We start from the raw sequence: 12,619 nt of genomic DNA, 5'->3' as shown, positions 1-12,619 counted from the left end.
GGGACGGAATAAAGTGTATCAGATAAACAATTGACACTGGGACCTGACATGGGGATTAATTATTCATTCTTCAAAATCACGCTGGAATTTGTGAGCACGGCACAGAAAGAGTGCAGCCGGCCTGCTGGTCAGCACTGATTGGGTCCAAGTCAGACAGCGTCACAACTCTAAGCTTTTAAAGTTTTTAAACTTTTCACAGATGTCCAAGAGAATAGCAGGATTACACTCCCTCCGTCCAGTTCTATGCAGAGCTCATCCACCGAGGCGACCAAAGCAGTCTCACTACTGGTCTGAAACCAGACTGCGACTGGCCTAGAAAATTGGTCATCCAAGAATCCCTGGAGCTCTGGAACTCGCTCCCCAGGGAGATTAGGCAAGCACCCATCCTGTCAGTCTTTAGGAAAAGTTTAAAAACTTGGTTTTGCCAGTGTGCTTTTGAAGAATGAATAGTTAATCCCCATGTCAGGTCCCGTCTCAGTGTCAATTGTTTATTTAATGCACTTTATTCCATCCCTCAGTTGAGAATAACCTTATTATTACCCCACCCCAAGTCTTTCACTAAATGCAGCACTTTATCTATCTGCCTCACCCACAGGGTTTATCATTCTCACTCCTCGTACTTTGGCCCAGTTCACCCTGTCTTGTTTTTATATTGTCTTTTATTATGTTATTGTTACTATTTTATTGTTTTACTATGTTACTGTGCAAGCATTTTTACCTGCTGATGACATGTGTCATGTCTGTATTTTATTTTGTTTTATTGTAATTGCCTGGACTTGGCCCCATGTTAGCCACCCCAAGTCCCTTTGGGGAGATAGAGGCGGGGTACAAAAATAAAGTTATTATTATTATTGGCACAACGACATAGTATGACACAGCAAACAAGATAGATATGCTGGATTTCGTATCACAAAATCACAAATCGAACACTTCCCAAGTGTTTAGGACTGTGTGATGTATTTTCAGATGATGTGCACAGATCCCAGTAGGGTGGCCTTTTGCAGTTGGCAGATCGTGATTTTGTCAATGTCTATTGTTTCCAAATGCCGGCTGAGATCTTTTGGCATGGCACCCAGTGTGCCGATCACCACCAGGACCACCTGTACTGGTTTCTGCCAGAGTCTTTGAAGTTCAATCTTGAGGTCCTGATAGCAGCTAAGTTTTTCCTGTTGTTTTTCATCAATCCGATTGTTATCTGATATGGCGACATCAATAATCCAAACCTTTTTCTTTTCCACGACTGTGATGTCTGGTGTGTTGTGTTCCAGAACTTTGTCAGTCTGGATTTGAAAGTCCCACAGTATCTTTGCGTGTTCATTTTCCAATACTTTTGCAGGTTTGTGACCCCACCAGTTCTTTACTGCTGGGAGGTGGTACTTGAGGCATAAGTTCCAATGAATCATTTGGGCCACATCGTTGTGCCTCTGTTTGTAGTCTGTCTGTGTGATTATCTTACAGCAGCTGAGGAGATGATCAATGGTTTCGTCGGCTTCCTTGCACAATCTGCATTTTGGGTCATTGGCTGATTTTTCGATCTTGGCCATAATTGCATTTGTTCTGATGGCTTATTATTATTATTATTATTATTATTATTATTATTATTGACTGTTGTCAAGCCAGACATCACCCATCTTGTATCTTTGCATTTCATTTTTGCTGCCTAAGTGCCTATCTTACATTTGTCCTTGCTGAAATTCATTTTGTTAGTTTTGCCCCAGCTTTCTAATCTGTTAAGGTCATTTTGAATTCTGATCCTGTCCTCTGGAGTATCAGCCCTCCCTTCTAATTTGGTGTCATCTCCAAACTTGATCAGCATGCCCTCTAAACCTTCATCCAAGTCATTAATATAGATGTTGGGCAGTACTTGGCCAGGACCAAACTCTGCTTATGGCACTCCACTAGTCACTTCTTTCCAGGATGAAATGGAACCATTGATGAGCACCCTTTGGGTCCGGTCACTTAACAGATCCACCGAATTGTCTGGTCCACATTTGATTAATTTGCTTGCAAGAAGGTGATAGGTTTGCATTAGCTGAAGTAAGCTGTGGACAAGAGGCAAAGTGGGAGGAAACTGGGACATTTTAATACCAACCGATAAACTAGGACAGAGGAAGACTGATGTGGACTGTCGCTCCGAGTCAAAATATTTGGAGGTACAGTAGGGTCTCACTTATCCAACACTCTGCTCCCCCAATTCAAACCTGTGACCTTTCGGTCCAGAAGTTCAGCAGCTCAGCACTTTAACACGCTGCGCCATCAGGGGATATTATTTCCTAAAGGTTGTGAATATACAATATTTTTGATTTTCTTTTGTCTGTGTTAGCTGCCCCTGATTGTTTCCTTTGTGGAATTTCCAATTTCCCTGCTTTCAGACTGTTGATCTTTATTTACTGTCCTGGTTTTAGAGATTATATTGTTCTGTATTATTCTATCACAGTAATTATTTCATATTAAAGTAGAATCTCACTTATCCAGCATTCGCTTATCCAATGTTCTGGATTATCCAACGCATTTTTGTAGTCAATGTTATCAATACATCGTGATATTTTGGTGCTAACTTCGTAAATAAAGTAATTACAACATAGCATTACTGTGTATAGAACTACTTTTTCTGTCAAATTTGTTGTATAACATGATGTTTTGGTGCTTAATTTGTAAAATCATAATCGAATTTGATGTTTAATAGGCTTCTCCTCAATCCATCCTTATTATCCAACATATTCGCTTATCCAACATTCTGCCAGCCCGTTTATGTTGGATAAGTGAGACTCTACTGCATGTCGTTCTTCTGGGGTCACTTCCTGTCCACCCCGGACTTGGAGACTCCCGTTTAGGCCCGCATGCCACTAAAGTCTTCCTGTCCCTGCTGCCAGGGCCTTAATCTGTGTGTCCGCTTCCCTTCGTGGATGGGCCCAATAGTTCTCTTTAATTAAAGGAGGTTACCCAGGGGGACTTGGCTGGCAGCATGGCCCTGGGCAGCTGTCACCGGGCATTGAAGAACCAATTTGTCATCCTTAGTGGGTCTGCTAATCCCTTCTAATTCAGTTACCAATCTGCGCAGTGGGGGGAGCAGCGGACTTAAGAGGATTGAGGCATTTGCTAAATTAGATAAGTAAAAATAACAAATGGCGAGTGTGCGTGTGGCGGGGCGGGTGGGGGGACGGCCGGTGGCTGAGTCGAGGGCGAGAAGAAGCCTTCCGTCAAAGCTAGGACTGCAAAGGCATTGGAAAACCCACATGGATGGGATCTCCAGCCTGTCTAATGCAAAGTCAGGTTTAGGATTTTCTTCTACCCCCAGAAAGTGGTTCCAATGAGACCAGTCTCCCTTCCAGTGAGGCCATCTGATCCCTGCTTCCGTGTTCTTCCTTCATCCAGTGCCTCTTGCTTCTTAGAACCAGGAAGGAAAATGGGACAGAGATGGGATATGTATATGCTCTTTTGCAAACTGTTTTTGGGTCTCTGCGTCCAGGAAGATGTTTTTATCCCACTGTCATTCCTACAAACACATGTTGTTGGTAGTTCTAATACTGAAACCAAAACTCAATCTGAATGTACATCTTACAATCAGCCATCCCACAATGAAAAACTGCAATTCTGGCCCAAGATGTGCTCTAAAGATTATGTCTATCCAGAGGGTTAGAAAACTGTTCATTGAGAGGTGCCCTGTTTTGTTTTTTGTTATATTCCCTTCCCTAATGAATTTTAGGAGCCCCCGATGGCACAGTGGCTCAAACCACTGAACTGCTGAACTTACTAACCGAAAGGTCGGCAATTTGAGTCCGAGGAGAGGAGTGAGCTCCTTCTGTCAGCTCCAGCTTCTGCCAACCTAGCAGTTCGAAAACATGCAAATGTGAGTACATCAATAGGTACTGCTCCAGTGGGAAGGTAATGACGCTCCGTGCAGTCATGCCAGCCACATGACCTTGTAGGTGTCTACGGACAATGCCGGCTCTTAGGCTTAGAATGGAGATGAGCACCCACCCGGACACAACTAGACTTAATGTCAGGGGAAAACATTTACCTTTACCTTAATGAATTTTAAATGCTATCTATTTTTTAAAACACATACATATATAGAGAAATTGTCTTGTAGGTCTTTTATCTGTATTGGCCTTAACACCTTGTAAACTGCCTTGAGTACTATAGCCTTAGTAAAAAAAATGAATGAGATACAAATGAGATACAAGTGGGGCTTATATATCTGTGGAATGTTCAGGGACAGAGAAAGAACTTGTCTGCTTGAGGCAAGTGTGCTTCCCCCAGGCAGGAAGTAGGCAGACTTTGAAGCTGTGAGGCTATTCAATGCTAATCAAGGTGGTAGCCAATTGCGACATTCACACTTGCCTCAAACAGACAAGAGTTCTTTCTCCCACCCTGGACATTATTCCAGAGATATACAAACCCCACTTGCCTAGTTTCCAACAGACCTCACAACCTCTAAGGATGCCTGCCATAGATGTGGATGAAATGTCAGGAGAGAATGCTTCTGGAGCATGGCCATACAGCCCGGAAAACTCACAGCAACCCATTCAATTTTATTCTAGAATTCTGCCCAGAAAGGAATATTTTAAATGTAAATGTTTGGGACGTGGCTTTTTTGATTGACCCGTTCCAAGAATGCTTCAGCCTCGCTCTTTTCTTCCAATTTGCCAAGCATTACCATCTTTTCCAATGAGTCGTGTGGCCTCATGAGACATCCAAAGTTCAACTGCTCTAATCTAATACTCTTTCCTATATGGTGACCCATTTATTACCAGCCTCCTCACATAATTACCCTCGTTTTGCAAAATCAATTGCCTTAACGAACACCCGAAAATCGACCACAAACACACACAGACAAAGAGACCGTTCCTTTTTTTACCTAGGTGTTTTTTTTTACATTTTAATATTTTTCTCTTTTTTTTAAACCACCAACAATTTTTTTGTGACTGTACAGAAAATTGCTTATCACAGACTAAAACAATAATAAATAAGAGAGAACCATCAGAGAAAGAAATATATATTAACTTGCATGGAAATGCTTCTCATCTACAGCAAAAAGACAGTTGTTTCTTTTCCAGTGTTTTGTTAACGACTAAGAAAACTAGGCTAAAAAGGAAAGTTCTAACAACATTTACAAAATAGATCTCTTTAAAAAAAATTTTTTAGAAAGCTCAGTTCTTTAAAGTATTCGAGCAAGAGGGAGGCATCATCATTATCTTACAAATATTTACCAAACCCTGTTTGATGTTTTCAAAGGCTTTTAAATATAAAATCCATGTTGAAATTGGAAACATAACCAGAAAAGATGAGGCTTTGCCCCCATTCATATGCCTCACTTCTAGAAGAATTCATCCAATTTTGTTTTGAACACAATATAAAATTGAACAGCAAAATATTGGTACAGTTCAAAATAAATAGGGTTTTTGAAGGCTTTCGTGGCCAGAATCACTGGGTTGCTGTGAGTTTTCCAGCCATGTCCCAGAAGCATTCTCTCCTGACGTTTGCCCACATCTCTGGCAGGCATCCTCAGAGGTTGTGAGATGTTGGAAACTAGGCAAGTGGGGTTTATATATCTGTGGAATAATGTCCAAGGTGGGAGAAAGCATTCTCGTCTTCTTGAGGCAAGTGTGAATGTTGCAGTTGATTAGCAATAAATGGTCTTGCAGCTTCAAAGCGTGGCTGCTTCCTGCCTCACCACCTGAGGATGCCTGCCATAGATGAGGGTGAAACATAAGGAGAGAATGCTTCTGGAACATGGCCATACAGCCCAGAAAGCTCACAGCAAACTAATGAACAGGGTTATTTGTTAGAAAAAATACATATCAATTTCCACTTCAGGTTTTGCCCGAATCCAAAAACCAAAGGAAAATACCAAAGAATGTCCTGACCTGGAGGTTATAGATCTTGTCAAACTACAACTCCCAGGATTCAATGGCACTGAGCCATGGCGGTGAAAGTGGTGTCGAACTGCATTAACTTTACAATGTAAAACACACCCTTGAAATGGGTATGAAACCTTTCATTTACACAATGAAGCTTTTCACTATGTAGAAATTAACCTCTTTTTCTATTAAAGTTACCCCTAATGGCCACAAAGTTGACCATCCCAGGTTAAGAAGAGAGAATCATCAGAACTGTGTGTATCAATTCTTTTCAACAGTGGAATTTCCTCCCACTTTATTTCAACTTTCTCCAATCTTTAGATACATAGTTTTGACTCCACATTTTCAGTTTTGATGTTTTGCGGATTTGATGGTTCAGGGATTTGATTTAAAACATTAGGATTCTCTAAGTCCTCCAGTGCGATTCTATAGCTATTTTCCATTTCATGCTAGAAAGCCTAGAAACGCCTTGAGAGATGTGATCTCAAGTTAACAGATATGGAGGGATGGCTTTAATCTCTACTCTAGAGCAATATAGAGATCTCTAGGTATAACCAGGTTTGGAATCCTGGTTTACAGGCAAGAAGTCAGTTGCAAGTAGCAGAGGCTGGGTGGCCATCTATTGAGAGGGGTTTGATTGTGCCTTCCTGCATGGCGGAATGCAGTTTGACTGAAGGGCCCTTGGGGTCTCTTCCAACTCTTATGATTGTGTGATTATAGTTCCTTTTTACCCATAATTAGGGTATACCTAAGTCACATTATGCATTAATGGATGCGTTCACTCTTTTTAGGAGGTGACTGTGACACTTTAGTTACTTTTATAGTTATAGGGATTTGTTGTTTTGTGTTGTTTTGGTTGCCATTATTACTATGTATATAGTATTTTTGTTGTAAGCCACCCTGAGTCCCTTTTGGGAGTGGGGGCGAGATACAAATAAAGTTTATTATATTATTATTACTAGCTGTGCCCGGCCACGCGTTGCTGTGGTGAAGTATGGTGGTATGGGAAATAAAGTATTGAGGAATTGGTGGTAGTTAAGGTAAAGGGTAAAGCTTTTCCCCTGACATTAAGTCCATTATAAATGGGTTATATAGCTGTGTGGAAGGGCCTTGAGTCTGCACTGCCATATAATCCAGTTAAAATCAGATAATCTGTATTTTATAGGCAGTGTGGAAGAGGCCTAAGTGAGGCCTAACTCTGCCAGTCCCCAGGGTAAGTGGGTTGCTAGGAGACCAAGTGGGCAGAGCTTAGCCTTCTAACTGGCAGCAATTGGATAAAAACAATTATTCTTCTCCCTCTAATTAGGACTTTATTTTTCTTTTCTTTTTGTTGTATGAACGTAGAGGCATGGATGAGGGGTTGTGCTGCCAAGTTTAGTGTTTCTGGGATGTGTAGTTTTGTTGTTTTGTCCTAGGCCGAAATGTCATTACCCTTTTATATATATAGATGATGATGATGATGATGATGATGATTATTATTATTATTATTATTATTATGATTATTATTATGGAGGAATACCACATGCTTCAAGTTCTGGCTTATGCTGCTACATTCAGATATTTAAAACTAACTGTAGCTATAGTTGTTACATTTTGTAAAAGGGATGTTTTTAGAAACTGTAACGGCAGCTAACTACAACATTTTATTGGTTTACTTCTGATCATATACTTGAGTAACTTTGCTAGCTGAAACCTCTTTTATGTCTTTGAGTAAGTATTTCTGAGTAGAAAAACACAACACTACCTGCAAACAAGTTACTTTCCTTTACAAACAAGGACTTAACAGTTCCTTTCCAAAAGCAACAAGACTATAGAGCAGGCATAGGCAAACTTCGGCCCTCCAGGTGTTTTGGACTTCAACTCCCACAATTCCTAACAGCCAGTATTGTGGGACGTGTAGTTCATAACACCAGGAGGGTCGTAGTTTGCCCATGCCCATTACAGAGGGAAGATTGTCATTTCTTATGGTCCCAAAAAATCGTATTTTTCACTTTATTTTAAAAGGGCATTTCAATGCAATTTTAGAGGTATATGGACCTGTATTTTTAAAAGAAGATTTTACATCTTCTGAACCAAAGCAAAAAAAATTGGCAAGATTTAATTGCACAGATAGCAAAGATATTCTATGCTTTGAAGGACAACTTTCCCCAAACCGGTACTTACAATATCTCCAGTGATGACTGCGCTTTGTGATTTGTATACTACTGGGAAAAATTAAACTTCCCAAAGAGCACTTCTGATTGGGACCAATGACAAAGTATACCATTTGTGTCATTCAAAAAATGTATCAGCCATTATCAGGACCCATGGAGAGACTTCAGTTCCTCACTTTCTTTTCCTTTCCCCCAAGCTTGTTTCAACTGCTGCAAACTTAGTTCAAAGTGCAAAAGTAATTTGCATCCAACTTAGTAGGACAATCTTGCCTTTCCAATGGGATCAAGCAAAAGGAAGCTGATGCAGTCTCTTCTGGCTTGTGTTGTCTTTCTTATTATTAAGAAATTTGGCTATCTTGACTATATACTTTGATATAGTTCGGCTCCATCTATCCCCATTTTCACCACCCATAAAACTAAATGTAAGACCAACTGGGCTTTCGCTCCAAGCACTCTGATATCTTCTAATGCTAATACTGATCCTTATAGCTACGCTGATTAAGATGAAATAAGGAAAGAGCAGGAAAACATATTTGGGATTCCATGGTACGCTTCCCATCTCCAAGCACAAAGCTATAGCTCATATGGTGCCCTGAACACACTTATATTTCCTCTCATTTTGGAAGCTAAGGAGGTCCTTGAATGGGAGACGGTCAAAACTGCTTTTTCTGTTGATTTCTTGTAAAACATGATGTTTTGGTGCTTAATTTGTAACATCTTAATGTAATTTGATGTTTAATAGGCTTTTCCTTAATCCCTCCTTATTATCCAACGTTTTCGCTTATCCAACACTTTTATTTTTCAGTGATTGGTATGGGGGGGGGGGGGCGCCAAAATTCTGTTCGCCTACACTTGAAAATTACCTAGGGCCGGTTCTGATGGGAGATGACCATGGATTTCCAGATTGGGCTGAAAAGGAATTCTGTCTGAAATGTCAGAAAGCAGGAGATGAAACAAGACTCAGTCTAAGGCAGAGCTTTCCAAACTGTAGCCAACATGCTATAATGTAGGCATGGGCAAATGTTGGCCTCCAAGGGTTTTGGACTCCAACTCCCACCATTCCTAACAGCCTCAGGCCCCTTCCTTTTCCCCCTCAGCCGCTTAAGCGGCTGAGAGGGAAAAGGAAAGGGCCTGAGGCTGTTAGGAATGGTGGGAGTTGGAGTCCAAAACACCTGAATTTGCCCAAGTTTGCCCATGCCTACATTATAGCATGTCGGCTACAGTTTGTAGGTGTGTCATGCGAACATAGCAGGACACCTCTGAGTCTATGTGAAATATGCTATATATATATATATGCATATCCATACATTGCGTCTCCATACGTTTTGTTATTTAAATGGATATATGTGTTTATATCTCTCATAAGCATTTGGTTCAAGCATTTGGACTGAATTACTGCATCGCAAAACGATGCATGCTTTAAAAGTGTGGTCCCCAACGTGAAATGTTTGGAAAGCTCTGGTCTAAGGGTTGTTTCCTCTCTTCCAGTGCAGAAAACCAGCTCCCAATATCTCTCAATACAAATAGGAAAATCCCTCTGGTCTGCAACACTGCCAGGCAGGGTATCCAAGGTGAGATGAAGTTACCCGAAGGAAATAGAGTCACTATAACCCTCTTTCCTATGTTCCTAGTCTTGTTTAAAATTCAGAACCTTGGGATCCTATGAGACTGATCATTTGACTCTGCATAAGGCAGTTTTCTTTCTTTTCATTGGGGAAGGGCAGTAACTGGGAAATAGTGCAGAATATCTCTTTGACGTGTCCAGATACGACCTATAAAACCTTCTTGTCTTAACACATGGAAGGAAAACTAATCAGAAGAGATAATATTGAGCTAGCTTGAGCTGTGGTTTGCTTCCTATTTTCTTACACAGCAGCGTTAGTTTTTCACATCTGCAGAAACAGGAGGAAAAAGCGAGTTTCAGCCTCGTGCCGACAAGATGCCCTTAACACTATCCTGGTCTGACGTTGATGGGGAAAAGAGACATCTGAGGTGCTGAGAACCACTGCCGTAGTCGATGGCCCATTGCTTGTTGCTCCGTATTGACTCCTCTTGCGACGGCAAGTCCGCATTTGGAAGAGATAAGGGCCCAGCCACCTCGAGAATGGAACCCATCTGTCGCTTCTTCTTTCCCAGGTTTGTTTGGTAAATATGATTTCGGAGAGAGGGATGACAACGTGATTTCTGCAACCCCGGCTCTCTTGCAAACTTCTCTTTGTCCAGCTGTACAACTTGCCATCTCCAACATGAAAACGCCAACGTCCATCATCAGTCAAGTCCCATTCATCCCCATCCAGGTCCTTGGTTCTCTCAGTCCAATGTTTTCAATGCCACCCTAGTCACTGAGTCCAGGCCAAGCGTCTACGGGAGCAGCGTGTCCAAGGCCAGAGCAGATGGCGCTAAGGCTGTATTGCGAGTTCCTAAGTTCTGCGCGGATCCACCTCCTCTTTCCTGGGGATGGACGAGGACCTCCGGAAACAGCGCAGGAGAACAAAGAAAAAGCGGTGCCAAAGTCTTTACATGCCGGTCGAGGAAGGATTGGACAAGGGTGAGAGACGGGAAGGAGAGCGTCTGGAAAAACCAAGAATAGGAGCGGAGAAAAAGCGATGGGTCTCGTGCCAAGCGTGGACAGAGGAGACTGTCCCAAGCTGCTAAAATGCAAAAGGGAGGAGAAGCTTCTTTGAAAAAAACAAAAAAGGACGTGATGCCGACCACCTTTTCACAAGACCTGGAACTTCCAAGAGCTTTGATCTTTGTAATCCAAGCAGTCGGTGGCGTTGAAGTTGAGCTTCCACGATGCTGCTTGGTCCTTGTAGTCCAAGCAATCCACCGAGCTGAAGCCCAGCCCGGCCGCCCCGTAGCCCTGGCTGGAGAGAGAGGCCGGGGACTGGCTCAGGTGGCTGCCCATGGTGGGGGTGGCAATGGGGCTCAGGGCGGCTCCGGGTGCCGACAGCTGCGGGTGCATGGGGGACAGGTAGGAGCTGCAGTCAAGGCCGCTGAAGTAGGAGGTGGAGCCGGCGTAGGTCTGAGTGTAGCCGGGGGCCTGGGTGTAGGTCATGGGGTAGGCGGTGGAGCGCTGCATGCAAGGGGTGGTGGAGGAGGAGAGTGGGTCGGGGATCGGGGAGATGGAGGCCGGGCTCCAGATGGAGACGGTGGCGCTGGCGCTCGAGACGGGCGTCACCGAAGTGCCGGTCTGCGGAGGGCTGTACTGACCGTTGGTGCTGGTCTCGGAGCTGGTCTCCCGGGCCGGAGAGGTTTTCTTCTTTGTCGGACGCGCCTTGGCCTGCCCACTACTCTGTTGCTGTTGCTGGCGGCATTTGGCCCGGCGGTTCTTGAACCACACCTGCGAGGAGGAAGGAGGGACAAATGCAGGTGACAGTTATGGATGGAGTTGTAGTAGTAGTAGTAGTAGTAGTAGTAGTAGTATTTATTTATTGTTTATTTATTTCCATCATTTCTAAGCCGCCCTTCTCACCCAAAGGGACTCAGGGCGGCTCACAATCAGGCAAAATTCAATGCCGGTATATAATACAAAAGATAAAACATAAGCAATTAAAACAATCAACTTAGCATAATACAATAAATACATTTAAACCAATACAATAAAAATACTTAAACCATTCGTCCACAAAAACCTTGCACGTAAACCTTAATCCGGACCGTGTCAAAGCCAACATAGTTCATTCATTAAACGCTTGCTCACAAAGCCAGGTCTTCACCTTTTTCCTAAAACTCAGGATATCACTGGGGAGTTCCACAGCCGAGGAGCCACCACTGAGAAGGCCCTGTCTCTCATCCCCACCAGCCACGCTTGTGAGGCAGGTGGGACCGAGAGCAGGGCCTCTCCAGATGATCTTAAAGTTCTCACAGGCTCGTAGGAGGAGATACATTTGGATAGGTAAGTTGGACCGGTAGTAGTAGTACGTAGTAGTAATAATAATACTCTAATAATAATGATGATGTAATAATAATAATAATGTAGATACTCCAGTGATGATGATAATAATAATGGAGATGCTCCAATGATGATGATGATGTAGATGTTTAATAATAATAATAATAATAATAATAATAATAATAATGTAGACGCTCCAATGTTGTTGATGATAATAATAATAAGAATATAGATGCTCCATAATAATAATGTAGACGCTCCAATGATGACAATGATAATAATAATATAGATGATCCATAATAATGTAAATACTTCAATAATCATAAATATAGATGTTCCATAATAATAATAATGTAGGTGCTATAATAATAAAAATATAATAATAATAAAGCTCTAACAATAGTAATAATGTAGATGCTCCAATGATGACAATAATAATAATAATAATAAGAAGAAGAAGAAGAAGAAGAAGAAGAAGAAGAAGAAGAAGAATGTAAATGCTCCAATAATAATAGTAACAGTAATAACTGTAGAAATAATAAGGCTGCTCCATCAACCAGAATTCTCAAGCAGCTGACAAAAAAACAAAGATATAATTATTTAAATAAATATTAAAATAACACCTACTTTTAGCAGAAATGTAGGTTTATAATAAAGCTGGGTTACATTAATATAAATTTGCCTTTAATTCCTTTTCATTACTGCAT

General features: G+C 41.9%; 1 protein-coding gene across 3 annotated transcripts in view; it reads right to left on the bottom strand.

Annotated features, from left to right (window-relative positions):
- Nucleotides 1–4,852: 4,852 nt before the first annotated feature.
- LOC100559672 (homeobox protein otx5) overlaps nt 4,853–12,619 on the bottom strand; it is a 53,285-nt gene continuing 45,518 nt past the window's right edge. For all 3 annotated transcript variants that reach the window (XM_062962369.1, XM_003222856.3, XM_062962368.1), the window contains one exon: nt 4,853–11,360. In XM_062962369.1, the coding sequence (XP_062818439.1) occupies nt 10,737–11,360 (624 nt within the window). In that variant the 3' untranslated portion in view covers nt 4,853–10,736. The remainder of the gene's footprint in view (nt 11,361–12,619) is intronic.

Source organism: Anolis carolinensis, unplaced genomic scaffold (genome assembly GCF_035594765.1).
Source record: "Anolis carolinensis isolate JA03-04 unplaced genomic scaffold, rAnoCar3.1.pri scaffold_10, whole genome shotgun sequence".
In the NCBI taxonomy this organism is placed as follows: domain Eukaryota; kingdom Metazoa; phylum Chordata; class Lepidosauria; order Squamata; family Dactyloidae; genus Anolis; species Anolis carolinensis.
Note: the sequence above shows the minus strand (reverse complement) of the source record. Positions and strands in the feature narration are given on the sequence as shown.